The sequence below is a fragment of the Aricia agestis genome, chromosome 20, assembly GCF_905147365.1.
Source record: "Aricia agestis chromosome 20, ilAriAges1.1, whole genome shotgun sequence".
NCBI lineage: Eukaryota > Metazoa > Arthropoda > Insecta > Lepidoptera > Lycaenidae > Aricia > Aricia agestis.
The window spans coordinates 5,305,377-5,324,301 of NC_056425.1; the positions used below are offsets into that span (position 1 = coordinate 5,305,377).

Here is an 18,925-nt window from a genome sequence, read left to right on the forward strand (position 1 = left end):
TACAGGAGAGGATCTAACGAAGCGCTCCATACGTGAGCGGCATTATTTGCAACTACCCTCCAACGCACAATACTTCAAACGTGCGTTTCTAAACTTCAAATAACCGAAAACAGGCATTCAAAATGGTTAATCGTCCTTAAAAAGGTCCTGGATTTAGTTATTTTAAAGGGTACTATGTAGTTGGTACGATCGCAGACATTTTTAGCACTTCTGAACTTTATCTATCTTCTTTCTTCAATGCAGTGTGTTTGTGTAAACACCGTTATACTTGAAACCATCAAATGAGACCGTCAAAATGAACAACTTTTTTTGCCGATCCGGGCATCCGTATGGGTATGAAGACGGCATTTTTTTTTAATTTCCCAGCATTGTTCTCATAGAAAAAGTTGTTCAATATCACGGTCTCATTTGATGGTTTCAAAAATAACAGTGTTTACACAAACACACTGTATATAAATAAATGAATTTTATGTTTTGTTAGTCTCACTAAAACTCTAAAATGGCGGAACTGATTTGGCTACTTGAAATTTGCAAAATCGGTTCAGCCTATAATAAAGATTCGTGGAAGACCAGGTAAGAATTATATAAGGGGGGCGAAGTACAAAGTTCAACAGTCTTCTAATTACAATTAAATAATACTAAAAGTGGTAAGCTGAATCTGTTTTCGACTGTATCTATTGAAATACAAAAATATGTAAATACTGAATTGAATAACCATTTTTTTGTTGAGCAAAGTGCAAAGTCAAAACCAAAACTCTATTTACCCATAATAGCTCTATCTCTTTTGTGATAAACAGAAGGAGATGATATTATATTGAGTGTTACGCTGTGTGTGTGTTGTGGAACTAAAACCGAGGGCTATCCTAAACAAAGAGATCGGAGAGACGATATTTTAGGGAGTTACCCTACCGTGTCCACAGCTACAACGTTGTCGAGTCTTCAAGAATATTGCTGAATATACTAGCACATTGAGTTTTACTGAGTGCTCTTTCTAGATCTTTTTTTGTAAGTATCTTTCGAGTTAAAAACCAAACACTAATTTTTATTTCCATAAATTGCTTAGAAATTGTGCATGTTTTCAGCCTTTTTTCTAAATTTCAAAAATTATAAAGAATGAAATGACACCACTCTTGTAATATTCGGAAGTTATTCTGAGATTTTAGAAATTATAGTATTATATGTAAACGCGTCTAAAGCATGTAGACACAGAGGAGGTAACCCGTTAAACAGTTAGGGCCTTCGTCCATTGCGACTTTAGTAGCGATGCAGTCGCGACGACTGCATCACTACTAACGCGCGTTAGTCACATTTGCAACGCCATACAGGACACACAGTTAGCGACTGCATCGTGACTGTATCGATGCAAATATGCGACAGTATTGCCACTGCATCGATACAAAAAGTCGCAATGGGCCTTTCGCATTTACATAATATGTAGACTCCGATGAGGTTACAGAATAAACAGATATACACATTATCGCATTTACAATATTATGGGCCTGTTTCACCACTTTCTGATAAAGTGCCTAATAGGCTATTCACAACTTTATTATCGATCGAATTATACAGATTCTCTATACTTGATCTGTCAAGTTAAGTGGCGGATAGCCTTACCAGAAAGTGGTGAAATAGACCCTAAATCCCATTTGTGTCTCGATCAAATCTGCATTTATCAATACAAATACAACTATGGAGTGTGAAATATAGAATTGAATACTTCATAACCATGTGGGACTGATCGTTCAGGACAACGCTAGTTTCGATGACATAGCAAATTTGTGTCCCGATCTAAACACGATACATGAGTCTTATGGGATTACTCGGGAGCATAAAATGTCTAAAACAACGACGACAGGGGGAGATACTGCATCACAAATTACAATATACAACTAACCAGTAGGCTAGACTTCGAACGAGCTGACGAATCGATACCGCTGCAAGCATGCTATGAACGGCTCAGCAACGACGCAGGGCGCGCGCCGGCCCATATGACATACTACTTCAAAAGTATAAGCTTTGAGAATCAAGGGTCAATTCCGACCGCAAAGCGACGCGTTGCTGCATTTCTAAATTTGTACTGAATTGACAGATTTGCATGACGTCGCGCGCAATTGAAGTCTGAGTCTAACCCTAAGTCGGCCTACTGGTTCTTTGTGTCTTCTGTGGCTGCATTGTTGAAAGAATAAATTATCTCTAGTATCTCGGGGTGCATATATTTCGGCCTTTTTGCGGAAATAATGTGCTCTGCTCGTGATATGAAGTGAATGCGCGTAATTTGTTGTGTGTCCAAAGTTTGGAGATACGGTTTTATTTTGGAGACCATTATCATATTGTCGTGAGTACAGATTATAATACTATTTTCTCCATTTATTGTATAATCACATATACATACTATAAAAATAATGATAAAGACGAAAACATGTCTGCTTATTATTATGTATTTTGGCGTTTAAATTACTGAGCAGATTTATATGAAAAGTAATTTTTTGAGTTTTTGGATAGTTTGTATCCCTGTAAAATGTTGGGTTTTCGCGCGGTATAAAAAATTAAGTTTATCGTTATTATGATATGAGTGGCGTCGAACTTACGCCGAAAATAAATAACATGAGATAAAACAAAAAAAAATATAAGTAATATCATTAACATAAATTAAAGCTAACACAATTTTTCTCACAAGTGACAACCAAATGCTAGTCAATCAATCACTATTAAAAAACAATGTCCAGATAATACCCAAAGCGTGGCAACCCTGTATCTTGCAGATAAATGGATCTATCCCCTCACAATCAGCGAGCACAACCCTAGGGCTGCGATCAGATAAAGTGTAATCTGTAGCGATTCATTTTGCTTAATTTCTTTTGTGCTTAGAAGTGTTCGTGGAAGCAGTGCATTTTTTATTTTATTGTTGTTTGTTGTTGGTCGGTTTCATTCAACGAAGTTAAAGGTAAAAGTAAATTCACCTACTAAGGAGTATTTTTTCTAGAGATAACAAAACAAAGTAATAGTAGATGAATACTTAAGGATGCATAATATTATGTGTCCCTTATAAAGAGTTGACTTAGATGAAACTAGCAGAGCTGAAACTGCTGAAAAAAGTATTTTTTTATAAATATGGGAAAATTCGTTCGTTGATGCATTTCTCATAAAAACATAAAAGTAACTTTTTTAGTAACATTTTAATGAATATTCAAAGGTGGGGTAAACTCGAAAATTTCTATAATGATATTTTAGTACCCAAACTTTTAGCTTCTTAGCGAGATATGCAGCTCCAACGTATTAAAATATTATAACCGACTTCCAAAAAGCGTTATAAACAGTAGAATTATCTAAGCTATTCCAACTCTGAATATGAATCTAGTGGCGAATATCTGATGCAATTTGTTTGCCTGCACTCGACACAGTTTCGATATTGGAAAACTTTACAAGCTCAGTTTGGAACAATATCAATAGCGCATTGGGACACGTGTCCAATACTCTACAGAGTCTACACAACGCAAAAAGACGTCGAGTCGGCGAAAGGAGGGTGGCAAAGTCGTGTACCTAGTCAATACACGCTACATAACTAGCTAAAATCCAAGCTTTGTGTCGGCTTGCGTCGTCACACCTTGACTGATTGACAACAATAAGTGATAACGCATCTCCATATAATTAAAAAATACTATGTTAGATCACAAATCAATAGGCGTGATAGTTTTTCCGTAAAGTGTACCACAAAATGTTCAGGTTGTGGGATATACTAGGGCTCGCTGCGCTGCCCTGATTATGTTAATAATTGTAACTTTTAATCAGCAACGTCTTTTTTGTACTTCAACACACTTTGACTTTGCTTACTGGATGTACATCTACGCTATATTTCGGTGGACTCAAAGACTTCAGTTTTTTTGTAATGCGTTGTACCACTTTTATAAGTGGTAGGGTACGGGCACCAGTAGTCAGCCTTTTAGTGGAAAGCCCAAGTTTAAATGTGGATAGAAAATTGTTTAAAATAGTAATCAAAAACCTATGTACTCATTCACTTAATCATTTATTAAACTTTGTTATGAAATTAACATATAAGATAATTTTTCTTAATAAGTATTGAAAATAAAGTATTTTTCAAAATAAGGCACATTTCCCCAGTAATCAGCCGTCACAACCCAGTTCTCGGCCAAATAGCTACCAGTAGTCATTGTGTCGTTCTGAACTGACCAATAAGATGGCCAAGCTTTTTTTAAAAGTAACTTGATTGGTTAATTTGCAATAGAACGCTATTTCTATAGGTTTTTAGCTGGAAAAGGCCGACTACTGGTGTGGGGGTGACTACTGGCGGCCTTACCCTACAACGGGTGCAAATAAATTATGTTTAAATTTGGGAATATGATATGTATGTTTGTTCCTCTTATCGACAGAGAAATCTCCATTATTTACAAATATTATCATAATATGTAATAAGTGGCATAATATTATAGCTAATGCGGATCGAATAGGTACAGGACCGTGCTTTCATACATTTTACCTATACTCCTTTAGTACTTACAACGCGAACTGCCTCCCGAAAAGTACAAAAAGCCATTTAACAATAGTCAATAAGCTATATACATAATTTTTCGTAAAGAAATACCATAGAAATACTTCAATATTTCTGATTTCGCATTCAGAAAATCATTTTAAAGAAAATTCAATGACATTCGTACAGTCGCGAGCGGTGTTTGTCATCAGTATTTGACTGTCAAATGGCTCATGCAATGCATGACGGCCATCTTGGAATCGTTTTTGGCGCGATATTGGAAAACTTCTAGCTTTATTGCGATTGTTGCTAAACATTTATTATTTTAATAATAACGAATAGAAATGAAATTGCTAGCCAATATTTGATTCTACATATTTAAATGTTTGATTATTTAACCTTTTGAAGCCAAGTTTTACATTTTCGTTTGTTCAGATTCTTTGAACAGTTAAACCTGTTTTAAAGCCAATTTCATTAATAAAGCGATTTCTATGATGAACTTTATTATATTTACGTATACTTTTAACGTTCTAAAGACTTATTACTTCTATTGAACATCTCAAAACCTTCATTTAAATTATATATGACGCCCAAAAGGCGAAACTCCATTGAGCCGAAATTCGTTTATCACGTGAGAACTGTACATTTTTCAGGAATAAAAAGAATCCTGTGTCCTTTCCCGGGAATCAAAGTATGTCCAATGTCCATACCTTTCAGCAAAATCGGTTCAGTCGTTTGGGCGTGAAGAGGTAACAGACAGAAAGACACACTTTCACATTTATAATATTAGTATGGACCTGCGTCCTCCTCACACCTCCGTGGTCCAGTGGTTAAGATCGTGGCTCTTGACTCAGAGGTCGGGGGTTCAATTCCCGCGTTGGAAAAATGTTATTTCCAAGCTTGGTTAGGACAATGCAGGCTGATCACCTGATTGTCTGACAAGTAAGATGATCCATGCGTCGGATGGGCATGTAAAAAGTCGGTCCTGCGCCTGATCTCTCGCCAGTCGTGTCGGTTTTCCTCCCACTGGGTTATGAGAGAAAAAGGAATAGAGAGTGCTCTTGTGTACTGCGCACATACTTGGGCACTATAAAATTACTCCTGCGTAGCTGGCCTGGTTTCAATGGGACCGGCCACCGTCACCGAAACCGGTGTGGGAGTTATTATGGACCCGCGTACATTATATTCAAATCCGACTGGATTTTGAGAGTCAATTCAGTATTCGGTTTCAGTTCGTTAGGTAAACACAACTAGTGCTCCAGTCTTTTATTTTCAGCGTCGGGCTATTTTGAATTACACATTTAAATATTTTGCTTAAATTTTAAATATAGAACGCGATACTGTCAAATATTTGCGTCGGCCATTTCGAACTCCACATTTTAAAAGCAGTTTATTTCTACTACTGTTCAAAATGGTGTTTACCCAAATCTTTTCCTTGTTGGGATTTTGGCGCTGCCACGGGGTGTAAGTACTTTGCCATAATAAACAAAGGTTACCTACATCTTTATCACATTAATATGACTCTAGACTTAATACTTAATAGCTATGTCCACACTGTGCATTTTCATCTTAAATTTTCGTCATCAACTTTCATATTGGCGCATATTGAATGCGTCAAGGAATGCAACGCCAATATTGTCATTTTTGAAGTTTTGGATTCGGTCAGAGGGCATGCGTCGCGGGCATGTCTCACGTTCGCTGTTGACTGCGCTAATAGCTTTGTCCACACTGTGCCTTTTTCTATTCGTCAAGGACATGCGTTATAGCGCAGTCAACAGCGCACGTGAGGCATGCCCGCGACGCATGCGCTCTGACCGTATCCAAAACCTTAGCTTGGTCTATTTTTTCTGGAATTTCTTATGACCAAATAAGTCGCACATATTCCACCCAGTAAAATGTTCTCGTCGCACATGTTACAATAATCTGCTGCTCACTGAACAAAAATGACAATGTTGGCGTTGCGTTCGTTGACGCATACAATTATTGGTTGCGCCAAAACGAAAGTTGAATGAAAGAAGATGACGAAAATTGAAGATGATTTGATGAAAATATTGACTCATATTTTTTTCAACTCTTGTCTCTGGGACTCAGCTGATCTCAGACTGGCCGTGTAAGCATTGTCTAATAGTATCTAAAATTCAATGAAAAAAAACTATAATCCATTTCAATTTGTCACCTTGTTGTCAACAGACTTTAACCATAAATAAAAGAGTATAATTCGTATGTATAGGCTTGTCACTCAAAAATCTGTCATTTTTCCTAGTGTGTGTGTTGTAGTGTGTGTAATGTTTTATTTGTTAAAAAATGTATGATGAAAGCATAATTTCAAAATAATATTAGCTCGATGCACTCCTTCACCATATAAACTATAACTGTGCAAAATTTCATTTACCTACGTTTCCTCATTTTTCGTCAAAAGGGATACAAAGTTTTTGGCTCACGTATTAATATATAGATAAGTCAATGTGTTTTTAAAATTCGAATAATGCCTGGCTTCTAAAGTTTTTGACAGTTTTTGGTGTTATTCAGCAGATGCTTTGATTGACTAACATGAAACATCGCAATTCGCAACGTAAACCGACCAACCATGCTGAAACCAGACATAACACAAGTAGTTTTTAAGTTACATATAAGCGAAATATCGCTACAAGTAAAAAATACTTTTACTTCTCATTTCGATCTCCAATCTTTTTATATCTCAATTCATTGGGAGTAAAGTATAAAATGCGTTGCAGACCCTTGGAGCTACCCTATAAGTTTATCTATCCCAGTTTAGGAGCTATAAAATAGCGTATACAACTTTACTGTGCACCCTGTATAAATCGCTTAAGTTACGGCTCGTTCAGAGCTGTTTTACTGACAGGACCTTTATGTCACAGTATAAGTACAGTAGGACATCGTCATACAATATAAGTACAGTAGACTTTACTTATACTGTGGCATATATAAAATAACTAAACGCATCTCTCAAAATTGACATTTTGATATTTTTTTCGTTTTTATGAAGTTAAACCTCGAACATGTTCAGAAGATAAAACTCGGTTTTGCTATAAACGCGTTTATTTTATGTTGGTGAAAATATGCAATTTGGTATTATAAACGCTATAATTATACGTTTAAAAACGGTTTAGTGTGCACTTAAACGCTCTGTTTAATGTCTATGGTGAAATCGCACCTTAGAGATTCCTAATTGAAAATACTTTGAGTCCCGGGACAGGACATAAGATACTTTTTGATATGGAAAAATATACGGTTCCCAAGCGATATCCGAATTTTGGCGTTACAGGACCCGTACCACCAAACCGTTTTGAGACTCAAACAATCGAACGAGAATGCTGCGTCCTGCTCTAACAACGTCGTTTCACGTTTGTTTCATGGTAGGCCTCCTGGCGTCATCTAGTATAAATGCGAGATATACACACTAGACAATCTTCAAAAGCAAGCAAAAAATATTGTTTGCTTGTTTTTGAAGATTGTGTAGTAAAACATAATATGTTTTGGCCTGCTTTTATACGGAGCAACACCTACCACCTTTTCTAAACTGCTTGCAACGGAGCATGTAAACGCCATATTATGAGACAATGACAATTTAACTCAAACTACATTTGGAAACTTCTAATTTTGAGCATTGCAGACAAAAATCCATCATGCTAATGTAATCCAATGCTTTTCAGTTAAACAATTTTTCGTAAGTAATAATAGACTAAAACATAACCTCAAAATGGGGAAAAATTTCATGAATATCAATGTATTTCTCTTATTACTTTATCCTCTGTCACGCGATAGTCACATGCGAGCTATTTCGTAATTGGCCAATCACTGCTGTAGTACTATTACATAATATTACAGACTGTTACACAAAAAAAGATGGAATTAAGTATTAATAAGTTAGGTTCTTATAGTACGTCAAGAAAGTGAAGGAATTAAAAAGTGGCAACATCGTAGTGTCATCCCTTTCAAATCAATCTAAGAAAAAAGGGATGACACTACGATGTTGCCACTTTTTAATTTCTTTACTTTCTTGATGCACTATATTTTAGTTCATATAGCTAAATAACTTAAATACTCACAGATTCTTCAAAAATCTTAAATCTACGAAAAGAGTTATTATTAAGAGTTATTAGATTCTTGTTTTACTTAATGTACTAATAACTTAAATATTCGCAGTTATTTTTTTTTAATTACAAAAAAGTAATATCACAAAATCTTAAAAATTTTCTTGGGGATAAAACTTACCTTGGCAAATTTAAGTGCCTCAAAATCCACCACATATTAAATTTTAACTAAATTGCAAAACAAATTGTGCATAATTACAGCATTGCTGTTGGTGATAATAAACAAACAAAAAATCTGATCAAAAATCGATGAGTAGATTTTGATCGGATTTTCTCTTTGGGATCTACGGACAGACATACAGATCCTTCTTTTGTCACTTACGACTCCGCACATTCTTGTAAATGATATTTTGTGGGGTGTGGCAACAAAGACGTAATTTTCTATTGTTTAAAAATTCCTCGCAGCCATGTTGGACCCGAAAACGCCGTTAATCAAACACGTCCTACAATGGCCTATTTAATTAAATTGTTTAGAATTTGTGTGCGTGATTATACTTGGACGAATTATTATGGGTACTGTCACAATTTTAAAATGTTATTTTTATAACAGCCGGCTTTTCCACGTAATGCCAAACTTATTTAAACATTTATATTAGAAGCGAACAGCACTGGCCGGTTACAAAATATTTTCGATGACAGTCCTGTTTAAAATTTTTTGTTCTAGAATTTTCGTTGTTCAGAAACTCAGACTTTGAAACCTATAAGGGTGAAGTCACACGAGCGCAATTTTGCGAGTCATGATTAGTATGTAAAATAATTAACGCGACCGAATGATAAAAAACTCAAAGCAGATATTATGTTACTACCGCGCGCGTTGTGAAGATTCAAATACGGCCCGTCTGTTGTTTAGTCTGCATCATAGATAATACAGATGTATATATATGTCTGCATCGAGCGCAGTCACGAACGTGCTGCGTCTTGTCTTACCTAAATAAATTGAAAATGACGTCGTGCGTGTATCGAAAATGTACTAATTATGACTCGAAAGTCAACAAAACACATGGAATCTCTTACCACATAATATCTTAATTGCAATAAATACCTCGATTATTTACATTTTCAATTATTTTTTCGAACAATCTGGAAAAAATCGAATTTTCGTAATAGCTCAGGCGAAGAAAGAGACAGCGATACGATTCGACGTTTAAAAATAGAACTGTTTCTTTTATGTAAATGGTTTTTCGTATCTTTTGTTTCACTTCTCGATCAAATTTGTCAATGTTTGCAATTTTGAATTTGAAAATTGTTCGGAAGAGATTTAAGCCGGAAAATAGTATGGACGTAACATATCTGTATAAGTAGAATATCATTGACGCGACCGAAGTTCTGCTCCTCACGACTTATGAAATAACGCTCGTATGGGTTCGCCCTGAGGCGTATATAGGAAACACGTTATAAATGTTATACCAATAGGTCTACCAGGATCTGATGGCAAATTTTGAGGGCAGATTTTCAAAAAATATCTTTGATCATTGGATAAATTTTTATATTTGCATAGTTCACACACAGAATTAGCCGCTATAAGGAAAAAAAAGGATCCAAATAGTTTATTCCAACCCCGGTATTGCTAAAGTCAATTTATTTTCTAATTTTTTGCCATCAGATTCTGGTAGACCTATACCTAATTTGGTCCCAAAAACCGCACCATACTCCAGTCGGATAAAAGTGATGATGCTGGTAAAAACAAAGATATCATGGAGGCATCAGGCACTTAATAAGTTAGCGGCCCAACTACTTTATTTGTTCAGGGCTCAGGCCAACAAACACCGCAATTGTATTGCGAGTTCCGCTTTGTTTAATCAAAAGGGGAATGTGGTTAAAAATAGATTTGATCAACCATTTAGGTTTCTTCCGGTCTACGTGCCTTTGGTTTTGTTTTCCGAAATTCAGAATTTAGGAAAAATTTGAGTGCTGAAAAAGAGAATTAATCAAAATGGACCCTACGAAATAAGTATTAAAAGTTAGTAGTTTTATAAAATATCAAAGAGAAATCCCATCAGAAAATGTCTTTGTCTTTTCGCTTTTTCTAAGGATGTCCCAGTTTTGGAGGCCAAAATTATTATTGCTACTAATTTCAAAAGAATAAAATATTATCTAAATTGTAATAAAATCGTGAATAAAAGTAACAAACACTTTCTATTCATCTCTTAAAATTTACAATCAAAATTGAACGCCTCCTCAAGAATTAATCACCATATTACCCTGTAATATACGCAAATAATCGACCAGCAAACGTCCCCGGGCTGAAAATCAGGACCCTAGCTGAGAATCCCTCGGGTACACTTGGTGGGGCTGTCGTGATGGATGCAATGATTACCTTAATTCCTTTTTTGCCACGAACTCGGAAACGCTGAATTAGAGAAACACGGCCGGAATTACAACGCGAATTATCTTACTGTTAATGCGCACATTGTGGCGCATTGGGGTGGGGCACATCTTCCATAGGTATATTGTTTTATGATCCATACTTTAATATTATAAATCCGAAAGTGAATCTGTCTGTCTGTTACCTTTTCACGCCTAAGCCGCTGAACCGATTTTGCTGAAATTTGGTATAGAGATAGATTGGGTTGCACCAGAGGCGTGATAAAAGTTAAAGTTAAGGCTAAATTTAACCTTAACCTTAAGCTTTAACTTTGACCGGAGAAATTGACAGATGACAGCTGGTCCAACAAGGTTATAAATGAACGTGGGCGGGGGCGCTGCTGGTAAAGGAGAACTGTCAAAAATGGCGTTTTTGTATGATGACAGCGCGGCGTTAGTTCCTTTTTCGCCACGTGCATTTAAGACCTTGTCGTCTTGTCGAGCTCTATGGTTATGGTTAAATATGGCGTCTTGATGGCGTCCATTTTTAACTTTAACCAAAGATTTGACATTTTGCATTGTAGTTAAAGTTACAGTTATAGTTAAAGTTATTTGGTGCAACCCAACCTTGAAGTCTCGGGAAAGGACATAGGATAGTTTTTATTAAAAAAAATGTACGGTACCCGCGCGATAATGAATTTTGGTTAACAAAAGATTTTGGCACTGTATGCTCTAAACTGCTGACATACTGATACAAAAATACATAAACAGAATCCACGCACACCACGTCCGTATTGCTTATGCGACGCGTGTAACTTTGCGGGGGTGTGAGCTGCCCTTTTAACTGAATTAGCCCTTTGCAAATTATATGTTTATATATGTCGCAGCCGACTGGTTTAAATAGCCGTTCAATCAAACAGCTAGCTCTTTGACTAAACAATGCCATTCAATCACACGGCTATACGTCGTTTAGCCGACTTGTTGACTACAACGTTCAACAATACAGCTAGACGACGCTTAGCCAACTGGTTTAATGGCAAATTAACTAGGGCGACCATTAGCTTAATATGTAATTTGGGAGAATAGGAAATCTTTTTGTATTTTATTGAAAGATTATTCTCGGATTAAGTTTAATGCAATAAGTAAAAATAAAAAATTCTGAGGCGTGTTTTGTGACGGTTGCCGGCTGCTGCCGCAGCACAGTCACAGTTCTAACCTGACCTACTTTTGGACTTTCTGGATTGTGTTTGTTTTTGTTTTGGCGGGGGGCTGCGCCCCCCAAGCCCCCCTTTTATTTGACGACGGGCGCCGGCTGCTGCCGCAGCACGCTCGCTGCGCTCGCTCGGCTCCCTCTGTGTTGTGGTCTAAGTTCTAACCTAACCTAACCAAATTTTGGACTTTCTGGATGGGGTTTGTTTTTGTTTTGGACGGACGCATTCCCCCTTTCAGGGGGGCTGCGTCCGTCCATTTCATAATCCCGTAATTTCTCCTTGAATATTTGTTGAAATTTTGATTCACTCGTATGTGCCTCCACAATTTTTGTCTCTTTAATAACACTTGTAACTTTTATTAACTACTTTATTTACGAAAAACAACCACAAACACCAAAAAACACCTGCTAGTTGACGCCATATTGTAAATAAAACGCACCTAGCGCCGCAGGTGGCGCTTGGTGAACTACTTCAATTAGACGGCGGCTTTTGAATCAGCTGTAGTGTTGAACGTATTGAGCGACTAAAATATTAAATATAAAAGCTAGACGTGTGATTTTCGTTGTTCAGTCAAAGGGCTAGCTGTTTGATTGAACGGCTATTTAAGCCAGTCGGTTGCGACATATATATCAACTTCCACGTGGAAGTACACACGGAAACGGAACTCTGACGCGTCGAAATTCGATTATCGCGCAGTAAAAATGTACGGTACATTTTTCCGGGTTAAAAACTGTCCTATAACTTGTAGGAATCAAAGTAACAAAGAACAACCAACCTTATTGGCATACCTGTCGTATTTTGGTGTACACATTTACGACATTTTGTCAAATAATATTTGTTGTTTGTAATTATTTAAAAAAATACTTAAATAAAAATAAAAATTGTTTTATTTCTGAGTAGATTTTAAGAAAATACTTTCAGAATGTTGATACTACGGTGCCTACCACCGGTTCGGGAACTATCCCGGTGAGAAGAACCGGCGTAAGAAACTCGCACGGGGCCCACTTTTTTACCAAAAAAAGTGAGTTAAAAAATTAATCTTTCAAAATAAAATTTACAATGCTGTAACTTAAAATTATACAATGTCAACATCCATATATAAGTGGTCATACAATAATGTAGAAGTAGCCTTGTAAGCAGCCATCCTACTCCCAAGATGTGGCATCGTTTATGAAATCATTGACCTTAGGCTTTGGCAATTGGCACACAATCGCTCTTTGACTTTCTTAAATTTATTTATCTGTCGATTGGCGTTTGTTTCATAGGTGTACACCAAAATACGACATTTTAAGTACTTGAAACTAATTAGGTATGCCACGCTCCATACAAAAAGGTTCGAACTCTTTTATCAAGTGAAGAGGTAACAGACAGACACACTTTCGCATTTATAATATTAGTATGGAAGTATAGGTTGTCGTGTCCGCGAAACATACTTGCCAAATAAGGCTGGACCGTTTTGAGCGTACTTATGCTGTAGGATTGAGAATCGGCCTACGTCTATTTCTCATACCCAAAATAACGTGTCTAACAAAACAAAAAAGTCGTACGTGAAATCTACAAAAAAGTTACCTACTTAATATTAAAAAATCTCAAAAATTACACCAAGGCTAGAAAATAATTGAGTATATTCCTACCAACAGCAAAAATAATCCAGCTATAAAAATATAAGTTTCCAACAAAATTTCTTTTTACGGCAAAAATATTCACTAACAAGTTAAAACAATATAAGAAATTTACTAATATACGAGAATGCCCGAGGTACATTTTCAAGCATACACACGATAGTGTAAAGTTATGGGCTTAGTTAAGCAGCGATATCGATATTTTACTAGAGGAAAAAAGCATACGGAAGTATCGACTGCCTCTTTTGTGACATGCTGTATTAGAAAGGTGACATATTCTGAATTAACATCGCGACATGTTGTCACGATGCTATGACAAAAGGTTGAGCCACTGAGTTAATATTTCGGATGTTGTCATGACTCATGACTCATGACAAATGCCGGCCTAAGATGCGTAAACGAGAAAATTTTGTCTACATGTTTTCTCGATGTTTGATGGTTTGTCTCTTCATCTCTATTGACCTAAGGTCGTGACAAACATTTTTTTTTCGTGTAGATCTGTCATCGAAATAACACATTTTTATCGAGTTTAGTCGAGATAATGTCGAGATTTTGACATTATGAGACTAGTAGTTTTTAATTATCTCGGATTGAGATATCTCGTTGGCGCAATGGAGACGTAATTTATGTCACGCCGGCCTCAGATACTTCGATAACGCAATTCAAGACTGTAGGCCGTTTTGTATGCTACAACTTTATTAAAGGTATGAAATATAGATTTTTTGCCCGATTCTCAGACATAAAACACAAAGTTTCCACACAATCGTTTCAATCGTTTCGGAAGAGTTTGGCAATAAACACCGTGACACGAGAAATTTATAATAAAAGACTAGCTGTCCTGGCAAACGTTTCTTTGCCATATAAAGTATTTCGGCCGTATTATTTTATTGAAGTGACTAAATAAGTATGTCACCATGGCAACGTCCATCGCTATCCCGTCGCACAAACAATGGTCGCCGTCAGTCTCGAGTTGTAATAATTTACTATTATTTATTCAACAAATGCACTTATCAATATAATAAGTACCCAGTAGCCGATTCTCAGACCCACTGAATATGCATATAAAATTTGGTTAAAATCAGTAAAGCCGTTTCGGAGGAGTACGCTATCTAACATTGTGACACGAGAATTTTATATATTAGATTAGACAGATGCTAATCTTAAAGAAAATAAGACTGAGAGTTATGCTTTTGTAAAGAAAACGTCAGACTTCAGTGTCAACCATTTTGTTCCCTTTAATATATCCGTCACACAGTTCTAGCGAGAATTTCATCGGGCGACAACGTGACCATTGTCATGTAAATCTGATTTGGAAAAGAAATGCAAACTTCGCTAGAGCGAATGAATATTTCAAATTATGCTGCGCGATTTTGCGTCCGGAGCGGTATATTGTCAAAATTTTCATATATTCCTTTTCACGTTTTCAGAGCTGTTTGCCGGGGCTAATTGAAATTACCATAGGGGTTTAACGCTCACGTTTTTAGTTTTACATAATCATAATCAGATTTATAATCAAAGTGGTATTCATTTAAGCAACATTTACTACCTTTCCTATACACAAAGTCATTACAGCATCTCTTTTTTTAAAGTGGATCTAACTGTATTATTATTTATGTACTGTAAAATAACTAGTTTTAATTAATTCCATATCTAAACGTATTTTAATCTTCGACACTTAAGGAAATGTCGATATTCGATACCCATCACTACAAATAACGCAAGGCCGGAGGCGCGTGGGGTGTTTTTAAGTCGCTCCTCCAAACATTAGCCAAAAATCTTTAGATCCAAATTTAAACGAGACGGAACATACGACCACGTGTAAATGGGATAGGGACGGAGATATGTGCATTCGACTTACATTGCGGTTTTAGGGAAACCCGCTGGAGACGAACGGAGAAATTGAAGCGATAAACAAATATGCCTTTATTTGTAGGCGTCGTGTTATATTATTGTGACAGTGTCATAACTTAAAAACTATTTTTATGTTGACTTCTTTGCGATGACTTCTAAAGCTCAGTGGTAAAGCTGATTCGCGGGTTCGAGTCCCGCCGACATAACAAAACAGCGTGGTTGTGTGAATGGGTCATGACCTCCATTATACAAGTAAACCTAACAGCGGTGTTGCCAGACTTCAGTACGGTGTTTGTGTGCGTGCGACTAGACGTATGCGAATTATAATTGCATAAGTTGATAAAAAATGCTATGCACTAGCTTTACCGCGGCAGTCCCCGAGTGCTACACGTATTTTTTAATATTCCTACATACGTTACGTCACAATATTGGCCTAGCACAATAGTCAAGTGAGGCGAATGAAAACGAATACTAAATATCAAACGCAGCACGAACAAAAACTCTTTTAATTAAATCTCGCAAAGTTCCCTCGGATTCTTTCAAATAACGAAAAAGATGCAAAAGGGATTTATTTTGTTCTATATCAATACTGTTACGAAGTTATTTGTATAAGCTGTTTTAAAAGTCGGCCATTTTAAATTGTTGGCGCCATTTTGTTACAAAATATTATGTGTAATGAGTTATTTTTTTTATTTCGAGAAAAAGCTTTCACCGACAATCTAGTGCTCCTTTTGTATTTTAATATTATCAACGTTAAATACTTTTTTCTAAGAATTAGCTGAAAGCTATAATTTTAATGTTCTTAACCCTTATAATTAATTATTTTCTGAGAACTAGGTACATAAGTGTTTCTTGAAATTATTCACAAAAGGTCAAACATTTTATTTTATTACTCTCATTTATTTTAAAATAATAATAATCATTTAATTCAAGTACTCGTATCAAGACTCATAGGTATACACGTACAGATCAAATTACATTAACAAATTTTATTAGCATATAGTTTATACAACATACAGAAGATATAATATTAGGCTTCTTTTTTTTTAAAAGAAGCGTACATTATATTTTTATAATCTGTGAAGGGTAGTGTGCAAAAGGCAGTAAGCCTGAAATTTTAAAATTATCGAAAACTCATTTATTAAAGCTAACACGATAAATACATGGATAAAGCCATATGTCACAGTATATAATATCAAGGATCAATTCGGTGAGCCATTGCTATTTGTGGTCTGCCCCGGTGCCCCGGTCTCTGTGCCAATACCACATAATTGCTGACCATGCTCAATCCTATGTGGTCACTGAGGTCACTGTATTATGACTAATTATGACCACTCAGACTACAGATCCTAGTGTATACCTTAATACAAATGCTTCTAAACAAAAGTACGTGAGTTAAAAATTAAAAATGTTTTATTTCCTCACTGGTTAGCAACTAATATTTGCCTATAAATTAATCCTAGTATTAGCTTATCACAGGTTTATCAGTCATGCCTATTAAAAATATATATATTACTTAGGACATAAATACAAAAAACTGATGCTAATAGTAAATACTTTTTTATCTTAAAATTATTATGAAAAAGGATTTACAGACATTAAAAATTTCCTATTAAATCACATTGTCTTTAAGCATTAATATCCGATTCGCTAATGGATCCAAGCAAAAGAATTTATGTAAAGAGGAAAAACAAGGCATCCACGTGTAACACTATTTATCCTCAACTCAATTATTGTTTTGCCATCCCGTGTTTGTATCACAGGAAATCTAATTATCACAAATAAATAACGGGACATAATTAAGTGAAAATATCTCACCTGCCGCCGACAAGTAAATAATTTCCGTCCCTCAGCAACAGTCGAAAATAATCCGTGTGCGTCTCGTTGCCGAGGAATTTGTGTGTATCATCCACCCCTGTAACAAAAAAAGTCATTTCGTGAGTTACGTCGCTTTGCGCGGCGGAGGTAAATGCTTCAATTTAGATTCTTATTTTTAATGTAGGAACGTGTCTCATTTTTTACGTTATATTTTATTGATTATCAAAATTAAGATTGAAGAATACTTATATATATTTTTGTAATTTTATTAACAAAAGAGCGTTCGAAATATATCAGAGTTATGCAACCTTTGGCGCACGAAATTTCAGGTCGTGCGTAAGACCATATTTGTGCAAATAAATCGTATTTTCAATAAGCAAAGTTGTGGCATCTAGGTCGACACGTCTATTTCCGTTCGCCGGAGTTGTATCGCGAGAGCATTGTTAACTCCAATAACAAACTCGTAAAGTTTTTGCATTAGGTTTAATAGTTAAAGTATTTCATAGCTGGAGACTTTTAAGTGCTTCGCGTTTACAGAAGAAATATGATTGTTTACAATATTTATAGCTTTCGCTTTTCCTTATTGATGTATTCAAATTGTAATTACGATTTTTGATTCATCTTGTTTTACTTCGTAATTTACTTATAAGTGCCAAGTATTATACGTGGGAGAGCCATGCTTCGGCACGAATGGGCCGGCTCGACCGGATAAATACCACGTTCTCACAGAAAACCGGCGTGAAACAGCGCTTGCGCTGTGTTTCGCCGAGTGAGTGAGTTTATCGGAGGCCCAATCCCCTAACCCCTACCCTATTCTCTTCCCTACCCTCAACTATTCCCTTCCCTTCCCTACCCTCCCTATTACCCTATTCCCTCTTAAAAGGCCGGCAACGCACTTGCAGCTCCTCTGATGCTGCGAGTGTCCATGGGCCACGGAAGTTGCTTTCCATCAGGTGACCCGTTTGCTCGTTTGCCCCCTTATTTTATAAAAAAAAAGTAATTGAATTGTATTGCTATAAGACTTTCGTTATTACGTTAATAACTATCATGGTTTCTTGAAAATCTAGTCAAGTAATCATTATCTTTCTATATGACTAGATAGAATGAGATCATTTTAATCATCAAATTCGTTTTCACGTGCGATCCTTTTTATTGCAAAAATAATTACAAAACATTCAAATGTATTTAAAAAAATGTGTATAATTTCAAAACGTATGCATACAAATAAAACCATAAAAGTACAAGAGCAGAATAAACGGTGCTCGGCTCGATCGACCTCTGGGGGGCCGTTAAAAAAACTAATTACTGTGGAATCATTAAAAAGGTTCGGCGCAGCTGGCCAGCTCAACAATAACGCATTAACGACTGAAAACTTAATGATACTTTCCACGTGTATAATATTAAGTATATTTTCGTGGTGAGCTAAATATACGTTGTATGTTTCGAGGTTACTATAAGGTATGGTATGTCGCTTAGGTTATTTTAGTCTAGTGATATTCTGTTATTTTCATGGTCGAC

At 36.1% G+C, this 18,925-nt stretch overlaps 1 protein-coding gene across 4 annotated transcripts in view; it reads right to left on the reverse strand.

Moving 5' to 3' along the window:
• The window catches only part of LOC121737306 (semaphorin-1A), a 389,517-nt gene that overhangs the window by 48,737 nt on the left and 321,855 nt on the right, over nt 1-18,925 (reverse strand). For all 4 annotated transcript variants that reach the window (XM_042128942.1, XM_042128943.1, XM_042128941.1 and 1 more), the window contains exon 2: nt 17,408-17,504. In XM_042128942.1, the coding sequence (XP_041984876.1) occupies nt 17,408-17,504 (97 nt within the window). The remainder of the gene's footprint in view (nt 1-17,407; nt 17,505-18,925) is intronic.